Consider the following 12241-nt stretch of genomic DNA (forward strand, 5'->3'; position numbering starts at 1 on the left):
ATGGTCTTGGTTTCTAAGAATTCATTCCAAGATCGTGTTGTGTTGCCAACAAAAGCCAAGGGCTGTGTCTGGTCAGTGCCCATCCAGAAGGAGTAGTGCCTGTATCATTCTGCATCTGCGCAGACCATCTGAGCGCCACAGAAATAATAATTCATTCTGTTTAGAAAATAGCCTGTTCCTAGGGCGCATGTCCTTTTTTTAGCCTGCGTTAGGATGTAAAAAGAGCTTTGTGTCCCAAAATGGCCCTGGTGCCTGCTGTTTGCCCCACACAACAAGTCCTAATCTGGGCGCTCTGACATCAGCAGCGATAGCCGTGGAAGCAGCAGCAGTGACGAGCAGCGGGGCGGCCGCTTCTGCACAGGCAGACGTTCTCCTGTCCAGATTGACACAGAATTAGTAATGGAGGGTGACGGGAGACTTCGGAGAATGCGGCAAGCATAGTTTCTGGCTGCCAGATTTCCATGGAAACACCAATACCTCTTCAGCTCTTTAATTGCCTTAACTATTTTTCTTTCTTGACGTTGAAAACTTTAAGTAAATTCTTTGTGTTGCAGTTTGGTGTGTTAGATATTTTGGCTTTGTGTGGAACAGCCCTGAAAGTAAATAGAGAATATGGTTGCTGGACTTCTGAGCTATATTAAGTTCATCTAAAATTCAATATATATTATATCCTGAACTTTTCTTGGCCGTTCTTGAACAGGAATAGTGTCACACAAACTCTGGCCACATCTGACAGAAATAATAACCCTCCTACAGGTTCCTAGATCTAAGACTTCGAGGACAGAGAGTCTCCTATTTTGTCTGTGGATTTGGACAGCAGTTCCCAGCTCTGCTCTTTAAGAGGAAAACTTTTTACTCCCTACTCGTTCCTGAACGCTCAGGCTCTTCCACTGGGGCAGAGGTCTGAAGCGGGTGGTTGTAGGATGACGTGTGGGTCTGGAGGCTTATGGGATCACTTCAAGCTTTATATAGCGTAGCTGGGTTTGCTGTTTGTACAGCAACAAATTGATGCACTTCTAAAGCAAAACTTCTTCTTATCGGCCTGCTACTTCTGAAACCCGCTTGAATATTTTTTTTTCCAAATGTTTTTCTGTTTGCCTTAGGGAGCCTAGGGAAACCAGTGAAGAGAACAGGTTGAATCATTTGGGGTTTTCTCTCTCTCAAATCAGAGAGGGTTGGCTGGGTTCCTGCCACTCCTCTGAGCTCTGGTCAGCCTCTCAGTTGAGGAGCATTGAACTACCCCATTTATTTCAGACTTTTATTTGTGCAAACAGCGGAGAGCATCCGAAGGCACCGAGCGTGGCCTGCTGGCCCTTGCGTTTCCCCTTTGCCTGTTCCTTGGCTGGACTGGATCTTGCCTGGGGTATCTCCTGTCCCAGTCAGCACCATCTAAATGCTTTCAGATTGCTCCACCTTACCATTAAATTGCTGGACTTTGGGTGTTTTGTTTTGTTTTTTTTGGCAATTTCCTTACTCATTTTGCTCATTTTCCCCCACCGTTCCCCTGTGAGAAACTATTTCTATTACTGAGGATTTCCTCTCAGTGTGGAGGCTTGTGCAGTGTGGACCGTCCACCTATAAAACAACTTCCTGGTAAAACAGTAATTAATAAAGTATGGCATGCTTTTATATATCTCTATATATGTGTATATATTTTACTTCAGATGTAGGAACGTTAGGACTTAATCGCCTATTATCTTAACAAAGATAAAGAGGAAGTCTTGAGCGAAGCGTATCTTGTTTGAAAGTGCTGAATCATGGACCTTTTGAATAAATAAAGCTTTTATAGTGACTGGATGCCTATGGAGCTCTTAAAATGGTTTAAACAATCAGATTGTGTTTACTTTATTGATTTCCATGCAGCGTAGCCAACTCCAGCGTTCACTACTGCCTGTGACGGACAAACTGCTCAGCTTGCTTAAGCTCCTCAAATGATAGCGTTTTCTAAATCTGCTGGAGCTGAATGTAAGGGCTTTATCACTTTTTCACAGTAAGACTTTCTCCTATTTTTTTCCCTCCTTTTGTTCCTGCTGTGGGGTGATCTGTTTGCTTCCAAAAAATAAACTGTTCCAGTTTTGTCAGCTTGCACTTATTTACCATGGAAAGGAACCACTAATGAATAACCTCATTTGAACTATAATCTGTTGAGATTAGTAAGTAGCCTAATTAGCTATCTCTCCTTTGTGGTTTTCCTCCAAAATCTGGTTATTTTGGGGTATCCCTGCGTTCATGCAGTTTCTTAGTCCGTACGTTTCCCGAGTGCGGAGCTTCCTCGGCTCGCGCGCGTGGTCCCGGTTGCCTCGCAGGATGGAGCCACCAGGTGCTTCACGTTGTCCGTCAGCTCTGCGTTCCCGGCTCCCCGTTTCGCGTGGTGTCTTTCCGGAAGGGAGTCAGTCGGAGGCGGTCGGTTGCGTCGTGGCAGTGCGAGGCACCCTGCTTTGCCGTGGAGTTGAGTTTCTGACCATGCCCATGGCCCCTCTCTTCAGAGCTGGGAGCTCTCTGCAGCTCCCCAGCACCTGAGCTTGTACATCCCTGGGCTGCTGTTGGCAACTTCTCCTCCTCCTCCTTCCTCATGACATGCATGGGAACAACACAGTTGAAATGATGTGTTATTTCTCATGAATGTCAATTTGGACAGTAAATCCACCAACGACACGAAGCTTATTGAAACCTATCCTGTGTTTTTCTTTCTAGTCTTCAGCGCTTTAGTTTTGGTATGATTTTTTTTTCTCTATTTTGGGTAGGTTATTGCCCACCTTCTCCCCCAGGAGAGCTTTTGAACCTTTCGACTGGTTTCAACCATATATGAGAGACGGCTGGATGTATATGGGTTTCTATCAAGTTAATAGAAAAGCCGTGGGTAGACAGAGCACAGACACCCCATTCGTGCCCTCCCAAGGAGAAGGCAGCTCTGTTGGCTGTCTAGTAGTTTGTATCAGGATATCGCTCACCCCTTACTTGCAGAAAAAGCTTTGGTCAGAGCCTGCACGTTCTTAGATGCAGGAGAATGAACCACAGCTCTCAGAGCTACAGGAAACCAGCTTGGTAACGTCTCTTCCTCCCGGCACTAATTGTTTTGGTATTTTGCATTTTCGCTTCTCTTGACTTCTCAGCTTGCAGGTTGGCGATTTATTAGCTTTTCTAGTATCTTGTACAAAGCCCTTTGGATTTTCTCAGGTTACATTTTTTTCCTCCTCATAGCACTCTGGCTTAGAAGCTGGATGTTGACATGTACAGCTTCTGATGATAGTCTTTCACTATTTCTTTTAGTTTTCTGGCCTAAAAAGAGTCTGAATTGATAGAGTGCAGATGAAGGCTGGAAACCAAATCACAACTTTCAGATCATCTTGGCATCTTAAAGAGCAGTAAGACAGAAATAACTTTTTCTCTTAGATTTTCTTTAGCTGTTTTTTCAGCCAGAAAAAATAAATCTGGTCTAAGTTGTGCACTAAATAGATGTAACCTTAGACCGATTCAGATGTTTAGAATCACAGCGCTTACTGTAGTGGGTTTTTTTGAGTATCATTTTTTGTCTGCGTTCATTTTGCAAGAGTGGCTACCCGTTTTCCACTGCAGCCTTGGGAAATAGTCCTGATGGGCTAGGCAAAATATCAGATTAGAATTTGTGTCTAAATGCAGCTGTTCAGCAGTGGTTCATATTGACTCCAAGTTGGTTAGTTTAGCTCATAACATTCATCTCATACACACTTAAAGTCTTTATCTGAGATGTCTTTTAAGCTTGGCTTGAGTGCACGCTGGAAATTAGATATTTCTTTAGCTCCGTGGTGGCCTGGCCACTGAATAGTAGGGGCTGGAGCCAAACTTTTGATAATCACTGGGTGTTTTCCCAGTATTACCTTAATATGCCCCAGAGGCCTGATAAAATCGTAGGGCAGGGGAGCGCGGGACGAGGCTGGCTCAGGTGCCAGCCTGTGTTTGCGAGCCGAGGCAGGCCCGGAGACCCACACACCGTCCCCCGTGTTGTAACGGGGGAGAAAAGGGTCAGCAGCAGCTTGTGGGGCTGCAGCCCGTGTGAGCTCTGCTGGCTGCACCGGGGCTTGCTCCCAGAAACAGGGCCAAACGGGGGCTCTGCCTCACCGCGACGCTGGCCTCCCCCGTGCCGTACACATGGGAGAAAACACGTCAGTTAGCATCAAAAACGGCTTTAACGTTGTCCATCGTGCTGACAGAGATGAAGCTGCTCATACGGTTGGCTCTCGAGCACAGTGTGGCAGGGGAGCGGGAAAGCAGCTTTTGAGTAAACCCTGTGAAATGCCCAGCTCACTGTGTGCGTTGGGAAATTACAGAAATCAAAATACAGGAAGACAGTGCTTTGAGCACAGAAATGCTGACTTCGTTATGAGAACTGGTCCTCAATTTCCCTTGTGATTTCTTTTTTTTTTTAAAAAAAAAAGAAAGGGTAATGTTACTTTTTAATGCTTCTTTTAATATAGAATGTTGTTACAGTTACATTAACTTAATCTTATTTATATCAGAGTGTATGTTTAGTCTATTTTAGTCTTAAGCTGGAAAAGGTTCAGTGGTCATTTTGCTTTTGTTTTTTTCCCACTTTCTTTTACTACTGTAATACTACACGTAGGTAGAGCGCTGCATTCCACAATTCAGTTTCTATCTGTGATAAAAAGAATTCCAAGCACCAGAAGATGTCTAATGACCTGCTAAACAGGTCAAGGCAACAATAATTTGTCAAGAAAGAGGAAAAGCTGAATCAGTCTCTCTGTATGTGTCTTAGCAAGCTCCACCAGGAGTTATTTACCTGCAGTTTTTCCTAACGCCGTAATGTGGGGGGAGAAGGGAGGCAGGAGGTGCCGGATTCTGCTTCGCCGCTTGTGGGGAGCAGCCACCCTCTCGTCGCGTTGCAGAAGGAAGTTTTTGGCCAAGTGCTGGTTATGGTTTTTACTACACGGGTTACAAAAACAAATAGTTCTGCGTGGGGAGGCAGCTCCTCGAAGGGGTTACTAAAGCCTGCCTGAAAGCATTGCCACAAAAGGAGTAATCCTCTGCGTATTTGCTTCGTTGCCCTCGCTGATGTGAAAGAATGCAAAGCCAAGGAATCCTGAGGGGGTGAGAGGGGAAAACTGATCCGTTTCCCATCCTTTTGGGCCCGTGGAGCACCGTGTAGCTGCCCGGTGCTGACCGAGGCTTGCAGGCACTTGGGAAACGAGCAGGGGAACAAGCTCGAGGCGCAGGGAAACTTTGGGACCGAAAGTCTGTGGATGTTGCGGGTAAATGGGGTGAAAACCACTAGGCACGGATCCGAATCCGTCGCCGCGCTGGGAGGGGGAGCCAGGCAAATCCGTGTTCGGATTTCGGTGGCCGCGAAGCACTGACCCCGGAGGTTATCGGGAACAGGCTCCGGCTGGAATTCCGCTCGTTTCCCGGGAGCGCTGCCGGAGCAGGGTTATCTGCTGCCTCGATTTCAGAAATCAGGTTAACAGGAAGCAGCCAGGCTTGCGTCGTGAGAAATAAAGCTAACGTCTTGGGACCACCGGGTTTAATTTTACCCACTTCCCTTGGGGCTGCAAGTGTAGAATGTTCCTGTGTGCCTAATAGCGCATGTGACCTGTTCACATGTCCCAGGATTATTGAGAAAGAACGTTTTGAGCCCTGGAGAGTAACTGGAGTCTGCTTCAAGTTGTCTGACTGGTGCTGGACTGAATTGGGGCTGCTTGCAGGGAGAGCTCGATGTGACCAATGCGTTTCTCTCTTTTCTTTCTGAATCCCTTCTGTAATGACCAGAATAGCAGGTGGTAGCGCAGCCCCGTCCTCCCTGGTAGACTTGCAGGACTCGTAAGATTATTCCCGAAATGGCTGTTGGCTTCGTTTTAAATTGTGATAATCCGCGGAAATGGAATTTGTGTTGAAAACGCGATGCTGGTTGAGGGAGAGGCCATCTGCCCTGCAGCAGCTGGGACACAAGTGGCGGATTCGGTGGTGGGATGTTACTGATGCTCCTAGGTGCCCTGGCCAAGACTGGTTCAACCCTTTCCCAAGTGCAGGGGGATAGCTGAAATACATAAGGACATTGAAATGTGTGTGGTGGGATGGAAACTGAAACGGAGGCTTGGAAAATCAAGCGCCTTTCGGGCAGATGGGTAGAGTTTAGGATAGAAGCTGTAACTTTTGATTCCTAGAGCTTTATCCACTAGCTTGGAGGCACTCAAAGGGCAGTTCTTGGCCTGGTGGGATTGGGTAAATTTCCATGGTTCCAGGGATATGCCTACGCCGGCAGGTTCCCTGCGTTTCCGACCTTTCCGATGGTTTGCAAAGAGCCCGGCGCGCTGCTGCAGGTCCCGCTGCGGAGCTGGAATTCCCTGCACACGGCCGGGAAAACGCACTAGGCTGGAAGGGGGGATTGACCCCTACGGAGCGTCCAGCGCGAGCCCTGGAGCGTCTCCTCCTCGCAGACAACAGGTTCTTTCCTGCTGTCTCTGTGACTCTCCAGAGTGCTGGATTTGGATCAGGAAGTAGCAGTTGGGTGACAGTAGAGCCCAAATGTGCAAGTGCTGCTGTGCATGTGTTGGCTGAAATCCTGCACGCTTTGCTTCGCAAGCTGCCCAAAGGAGCTGCTGCAAGAGGTTAACTACAGCTCAGTGACAGTGTCTTTGGTTGGGTTCCCCTCATATAACGCTTACTTGTGTTAATAAATAGTATTTGCTATGTGTAACATTTCCATTCCTCCAAACATGTTAATGGGGCTTTGACTTTACATGTCTCACTACTGATCTGACCATCGTTTGCTTTTTTTTCAGCTTTGCAGTGTATGGATGATTCCAGGCCTTGTATTAATGAGGGACGGTGCATTCCCTATCAAAATGGTACAGGATATTGCAAGTAAGTCTCATTCATTTTTAATATTTTAGTTGCCAATCTTTCAATCAGGGCCTTAAAGAGAAAGGAAATGTGGGGTTTTAAGCTTTTCTTACTGTCAGGTGACTTTAGTGTAAACGTTTTATTGCAGATTGTGTTTCTTGCTAGTGTATTAATTCTTCTACACTAGCTTTTTGTAACGTAATCTGGAATTTCTGTCCAGTTTCTTGGGCTTGGATCTTACCGATTTGATTGCCTCACCCGCACGCCTAAAGGGTTCTCCCTTCCTAACATAAATGTGTGCCTTGATTCAAGAGATCTACCAGCTAAGTCAGAATTTGCTCTCCATCTTGTAGCTTGATTTAATTTACAGCACTTCAGCCCCAAACTGAATATTTTTACGAGTTTTTTTTCAGAACTGCCCTGCACTTTTGTGTGTGCCAGTTCTTTTCCATGTAGTGGGCAGCGAGCAATATGGGGGAGAAGGTGACACCTCTGGTGCTCTCCCTTTGCCACCACACGGAAAGCGGACGAGCAGGAGCTGTGGAGGAATGTGCAGCTCCTGGAGAGTGGTACCACATCTGCTTAAATGCCCTTCACCTTTTCAACTTCAGCTGCAAAGTTTGGATTGTTTTTTTTTTAATTAAGTTATATTCTGAAAAAAAAATTATCTTGTGTTTGCTGGGGTTAGGTCACCGTGTGACTGCTGTAAACGGATTTATTTCCTAAGCCTTGTTTACTTCGTCAGTGCGAGCTGTGCCATTTTGTAGCATGCTAAATCCCTCTCTCCTTAGCACTTGCATTCCTTAGATGCTGGTGGATGCAGCCTCATTGATTTAGCTTGGCTAACACACAGCTCAGCTTTACCCCTTCGGCCCTCCCTGCACATCTGTCTTCCTTGTCTGCAGTTGTTAGTTCTTGCTGTTAATGCAGTGCCCAAAACTCGATATGCTTAATTTGCACCTGTGGCACACAAAGGGGAAATCATAACCTAATTTAAGGTGGTTCTCGGTTTCAAATCAATACTTAGTGTTGAGAAGGGCCCCAGAAAAAAAAAAATAACGTGTTGTTCCCAACTGTGTGTTTAATTTTCACTGTTATTACTCCCTAGGCTTTTCCTTGCTATTTCTTTTTGATTACTGGAAGCAGAAAAAAATGTTCTGAAAGGAAACCTGATTGATTTTCCTACATTCCCCCTCTATTTTAAGACACAAAAAAGAGCCTGCTTGTGCAACCTTAGCAGGTCTTGCTCATGAGTCTGTGAGTCTGGAGCCAAAATGTGTGAGTCACAATAAAGTTATTAACCAAGGCTGGTGTTACTGCCTGTGCCTCATCTCTTGCTGCACACGTTTTCTCCAACTTGCTTATTCCTGTTAACCGCCTTTTAGCGTAAAATTGTTTAGTCGCTTCACCTGCAGGTTTAACTTCACTTAAGATGTCAGTGTTTCTGGGGCAGGCCCAGCTTTGACACATTTCCTCTGTCACAGTGGCAGCTTTGACTGCTCTTCTGATTTTTTCAGCACGCAGAGCTATTTATAATTCTGGTGTTGCCTTCCTCCTCCTTGTACATGGTCTTCTACAGGTCTCAAGCCAACCTCTGCCTTGAGTGAGAGCTCAGCACTTCTGCAGATGCAGTAAGTGGAAGGGCTGATGCAAACCCGTATTCAGAGATGCATTTACCTGTTTTCTAGTTCTGGCTCAAATGGTTTGCTTTTCAAAAGAAAAGGAAAAATGGAAAAAAAAATCTCTCATTTGTGGAGATTCTACCTTTTGCAGGCTGATTCTTAGCATCCTGTTTTGGTTTTAAGTTTTTCTTTTTTTTTTTTTCTTCACTATGAGGAACTCTGAATAGAGGAACTTTCTGGTATAATACCCTAAACGACTTTCTGATTTTTTTTTTTTTGATAGCAGAACAAAACAGAAACGTTTTCTTCGGAAAACTGAACTTCTCCCCAAGGCGAGTGGCTGGCCTGGCTCTGCAGGATCCCTTGCCATTTAGTGAAATCTCTACCCCTTGCACTTTTCCTTTTTTTCCTCCTCGAGCTTTCTGCAGCACTTCCTCTGCCTGGCGCTGGGCTGGCCGAGCAGGCTCCCTTCCTCTTTCTGCACCTCCTCTCGGCAGCACTGCGTTCCGCGTGCGGCTGCTGCCTGCAGTGTATCTGGCCGCCTGTAGCAGCCAGGGAGCCTCTGGAAGAGCAGCTGCATCCCGGATAATCGCGTGTGATGGGGAACATGGGGAACACGGGCGCTGATAAGAGAAGCTTCCAGGCGGAGCGGCCTAGTGCTGCAGCAGCTCCCTTTGTGGGAGAATCCCGGTCTAGCTGCCCCACTGAAAGAGAAAGATGGTTTTGTGCCGAGAAACCTTTATTCTGGTGCAACTGGCTTCTGTTACGGGAACAAAGAGTGTGACCCCATACGGAAGCGGGAGTTGGATCCTTATCAGGCTGCTCTCCCGAGTGCCCTGTGAAGAGTTTGGTTCCCCTGCTGATGCTGCTGGCCCTCGGCTGTCACCTTGTGGCATTTGTTTGATAGAAATACCGCTGCTCTTCGACCTTGACTTTATATTTAGAAAATCGCGTGTTCCCGTGTTTGCGTCTTCCAAGGTCAGACCTTTTGTCCAGGATAGATTCCTGCGCCCGGCAGACCCGATTCCCGGGAGCACAGGGTGTCCGCTCCTGAAGCGCGGAGCGGCCGCGGGGAGCGTCCTGCCGGGCCCTGCTCCGTGCGGAGCCCGGCCCGGGCCGCCCTGCGGCGTGCGGGTCCGGCCTGCGGCGTTCCTGCGGGGAGCGCGGGGACGCGGGCGGCGTTTCAAGGGCAGGCAGGGCACAGGTTTTGCCTGCGCTGCCGCTTGTCCTTTGCAGGACACGGTGCTGCGGCAGAGACATGGCAGCTCGTTGGCCCAGGCTGGGCACCTTTCCACACTTCCCTCCAGCATTCCCAGCGACAGGGAGCAGGAACAAGACGGTGCCAGGGACAGAGGCAGAAGCAACAAGGCCGACGGGGCGGCGGTGCTCCCAGGCTCAGACCTTGCTACTGCTCAAGCTTTAAGGGCTTTTAGGTTGAATTTTTGACCTTGGGAGTGTTGCATGTTGCGTGACCCCAGGGAGCCCAAGCCCTGCTGTGACACAGTGCATGTATGGGCTCCCGCTGTGCCGTAGCAGCCCTGGGCTCCCTCGGGCACGGGGCTGCTGCGGCAGCTGGGGGGACCATCCCCTCCGGGCATCTCCTGTGCCCAGGGGTGCTCCGTGCCGCTCGTGTGCTCCTGTGCCCCTCCTTCTCACCTTTTCTGAAGACTTTTAATTTGCCTGATGTGTTTTTTCCTCTCTCAAGTGCGGATTGGTAGCAGGAGCGCCTCTAAACCTGCTGACTCAAAGCAGCAGCAATATGGGACTGCTGACCCTGTTTTGCAACTGCAGCCCTCTTCCAAGGATTTTGTCCTACCTTTCTCTCCAGCTGGGTCTTCTTAGATCTTGGAGTTCATTTTTGAGGACTTACAAGTCTGAAGGCAAGAGCTGGGCTTGCAAAACTGCTTCAGAAAGTGCTCTGGATATCTTCTCAGGATCTATCTCGAGGGACTATTTGGTCCCAGATCAGTCAGTGGGGAATATCCATCGGCGGCCTTGCAGCAGGATGAGTGTGTTCCTGAAGAAGCTTAATGCACAAGTGGAAAACTTCTCCCATTCTGAGAATGAGCTGCCCTTTTCCGTCTCCTTTTTCCTTCCAAAAGTTCAGAGAAGACCCTAGAGATGGGGCAGAGGAGAAGAGGGAACGTACGCACCTCTCCAGACTGGGGATAGCGAGTAGCAATTTGAGTCACTTGCTTGGAATTTTCTAGGGTGGCTGATGTGTTCAGACCAGAAACTGTTCAGGGCTCGGGTGGCCAAAAAATGCTTGAAATCTTGACCTTCCAAACTTTAGTTGCTGCCCCTGCAGCGTCAGAAACTGCAGTCGGGTCCAGCTTTAAAAGCGGGAGCGGGGCCGTCCCATCCCGCAGTTTGCACGGACGCATGACGCACGAGCGGGAGCCTTGAGACATGGGAAGGAAGGGCTCGAAAAGACAGAACCAGAGAATCCTGTTCTGCCTCCCGAGAGGAGGCGTAGGTGTGGGAGTTGCCAGCCGGCAGCCAGAAGGAAGTCTGGTTAAAATCTGCAGCAGAAGAGTCGAGACCCTTCTCACGTTAGTCACCGGGCTGCGTTGGTTCTTTTTCTTCATCGAAGCATTTTCCAATCGAAGCAAAGGGAGCCCCGGGGCTGGGGGGAGAAGCGAGACTAGGAGGAAATTCTTCCCCGCGCGTCTCAAATTAGAACCATCTGCTTCCTTCTGTGCATCTCCAGATGATATCAGTGGGCCTGAATAGGAAACTCCCATGAAAATCAAACATTGAGAAGACTGGTTAAAGCAGGGTATTAAAATGCATTTAAGTAGGCTCTCCTGAGGAATGTGCCCAGGCAAATGCAGCATGGCAGCGGAGGAGGTCTTTCCAGTAGAACAGACACGTTTTTCAAAAGACTTCCAAAAACCTCCATTTTGGGAAGAAACTTCAATGTAGTTTTGTGGCACAAGAACCCCAAACCCGCAACTTTTGTGCGTCTTGTGTGTTCTGGTAGCAGTAGCCTGTTGGAGCGAGCGTAGCTTTGTGCATACATGGGTGCTTCAGACCGGGATAGATATACCTGCATTTTGCTTTTACGTCTCTTGTGCAGCTCCACGAGAGCCTGCGTTAAGGCAGATACAGACTGGAGCTGAAAAGAGGAGGGAAAAAAAAGGGTTGAGTTCTGACTAAAGTATTTGTGCTGGAAAGTAGCCCAGGGAGAGTAAAGGAGAAGCTTTAATTAGAAGCAGCTGCGTAGCTGATGCAGCCCACAGGACATTTTCCCATTTCAAATTCTCTAGCTTTCAGAAATCATGATTTGAATCGAGCCCTATGTGAAATTTGTTCTTAAAGGATTAAATTCCTGCTGAAGTAGGTTAAGAGAGCGCATGTATTTCCAGAAAGTGCCAGAACAAACTTCATCTTCCTGTTGCCGTTTCTGAGTATCAGATGGAAAACTGAGGAGAAACAGTGGCTTTTATTTGGAAAAGATTTGGTTTCCTGTTCTGAGCATGTCCTTTGGAGCTGACACAAGCTGCTACAATTTTAAGCTGCTCTGGTAGACAAGTGGCTTTTTTTCTTTTTTTGAGAACTTGAAAGAGTGACTTGGGATGAGGACCAACTCTGGCTAAGCGGAGGAAGCTGGAGTTGCTGCTGAGGCTCTGAATAGAGCAGATAATCATATCCTTTAAAAAGACTGGACTGAGACCCAGATTTTTTCAGTGTTTGCCTCTATTTTTATAGAACCAATCTGGTGCCCAACATGAATAGCAGGGCAAATATTTGCAGTTTTGCCCACACCAACATTGAGAAGTAAA

At 47.7% G+C, this 12241-nt stretch overlaps 1 protein-coding gene across 1 annotated transcript in view; it reads left to right on the forward strand.

Annotated features, from left to right (window-relative positions):
• The window catches only part of NOTCH2 (notch receptor 2), an 84375-nt gene that overhangs the window by 3247 nt on the left and 68887 nt on the right, over positions 1–12241 (forward strand). The window contains exon 2 of the mRNA XM_088524416.1: positions 6774–6855. Coding sequence (XP_088380542.1) covers positions 6774–6855 — 82 coding nt within the window. The remainder of the gene's footprint in view (positions 1–6773; positions 6856–12241) is intronic.

The sequence above is a fragment of the Tinamus guttatus genome, unplaced genomic scaffold (genome assembly GCF_059628265.1).
Source record: "Tinamus guttatus ecotype Peru unplaced genomic scaffold, ASM5962826v1 Tinamus_guttatus_pri_ptg000211l, whole genome shotgun sequence".
In the NCBI taxonomy this organism is placed as follows: Eukaryota; Metazoa; Chordata; class Aves; order Tinamiformes; family Tinamidae; genus Tinamus; species Tinamus guttatus.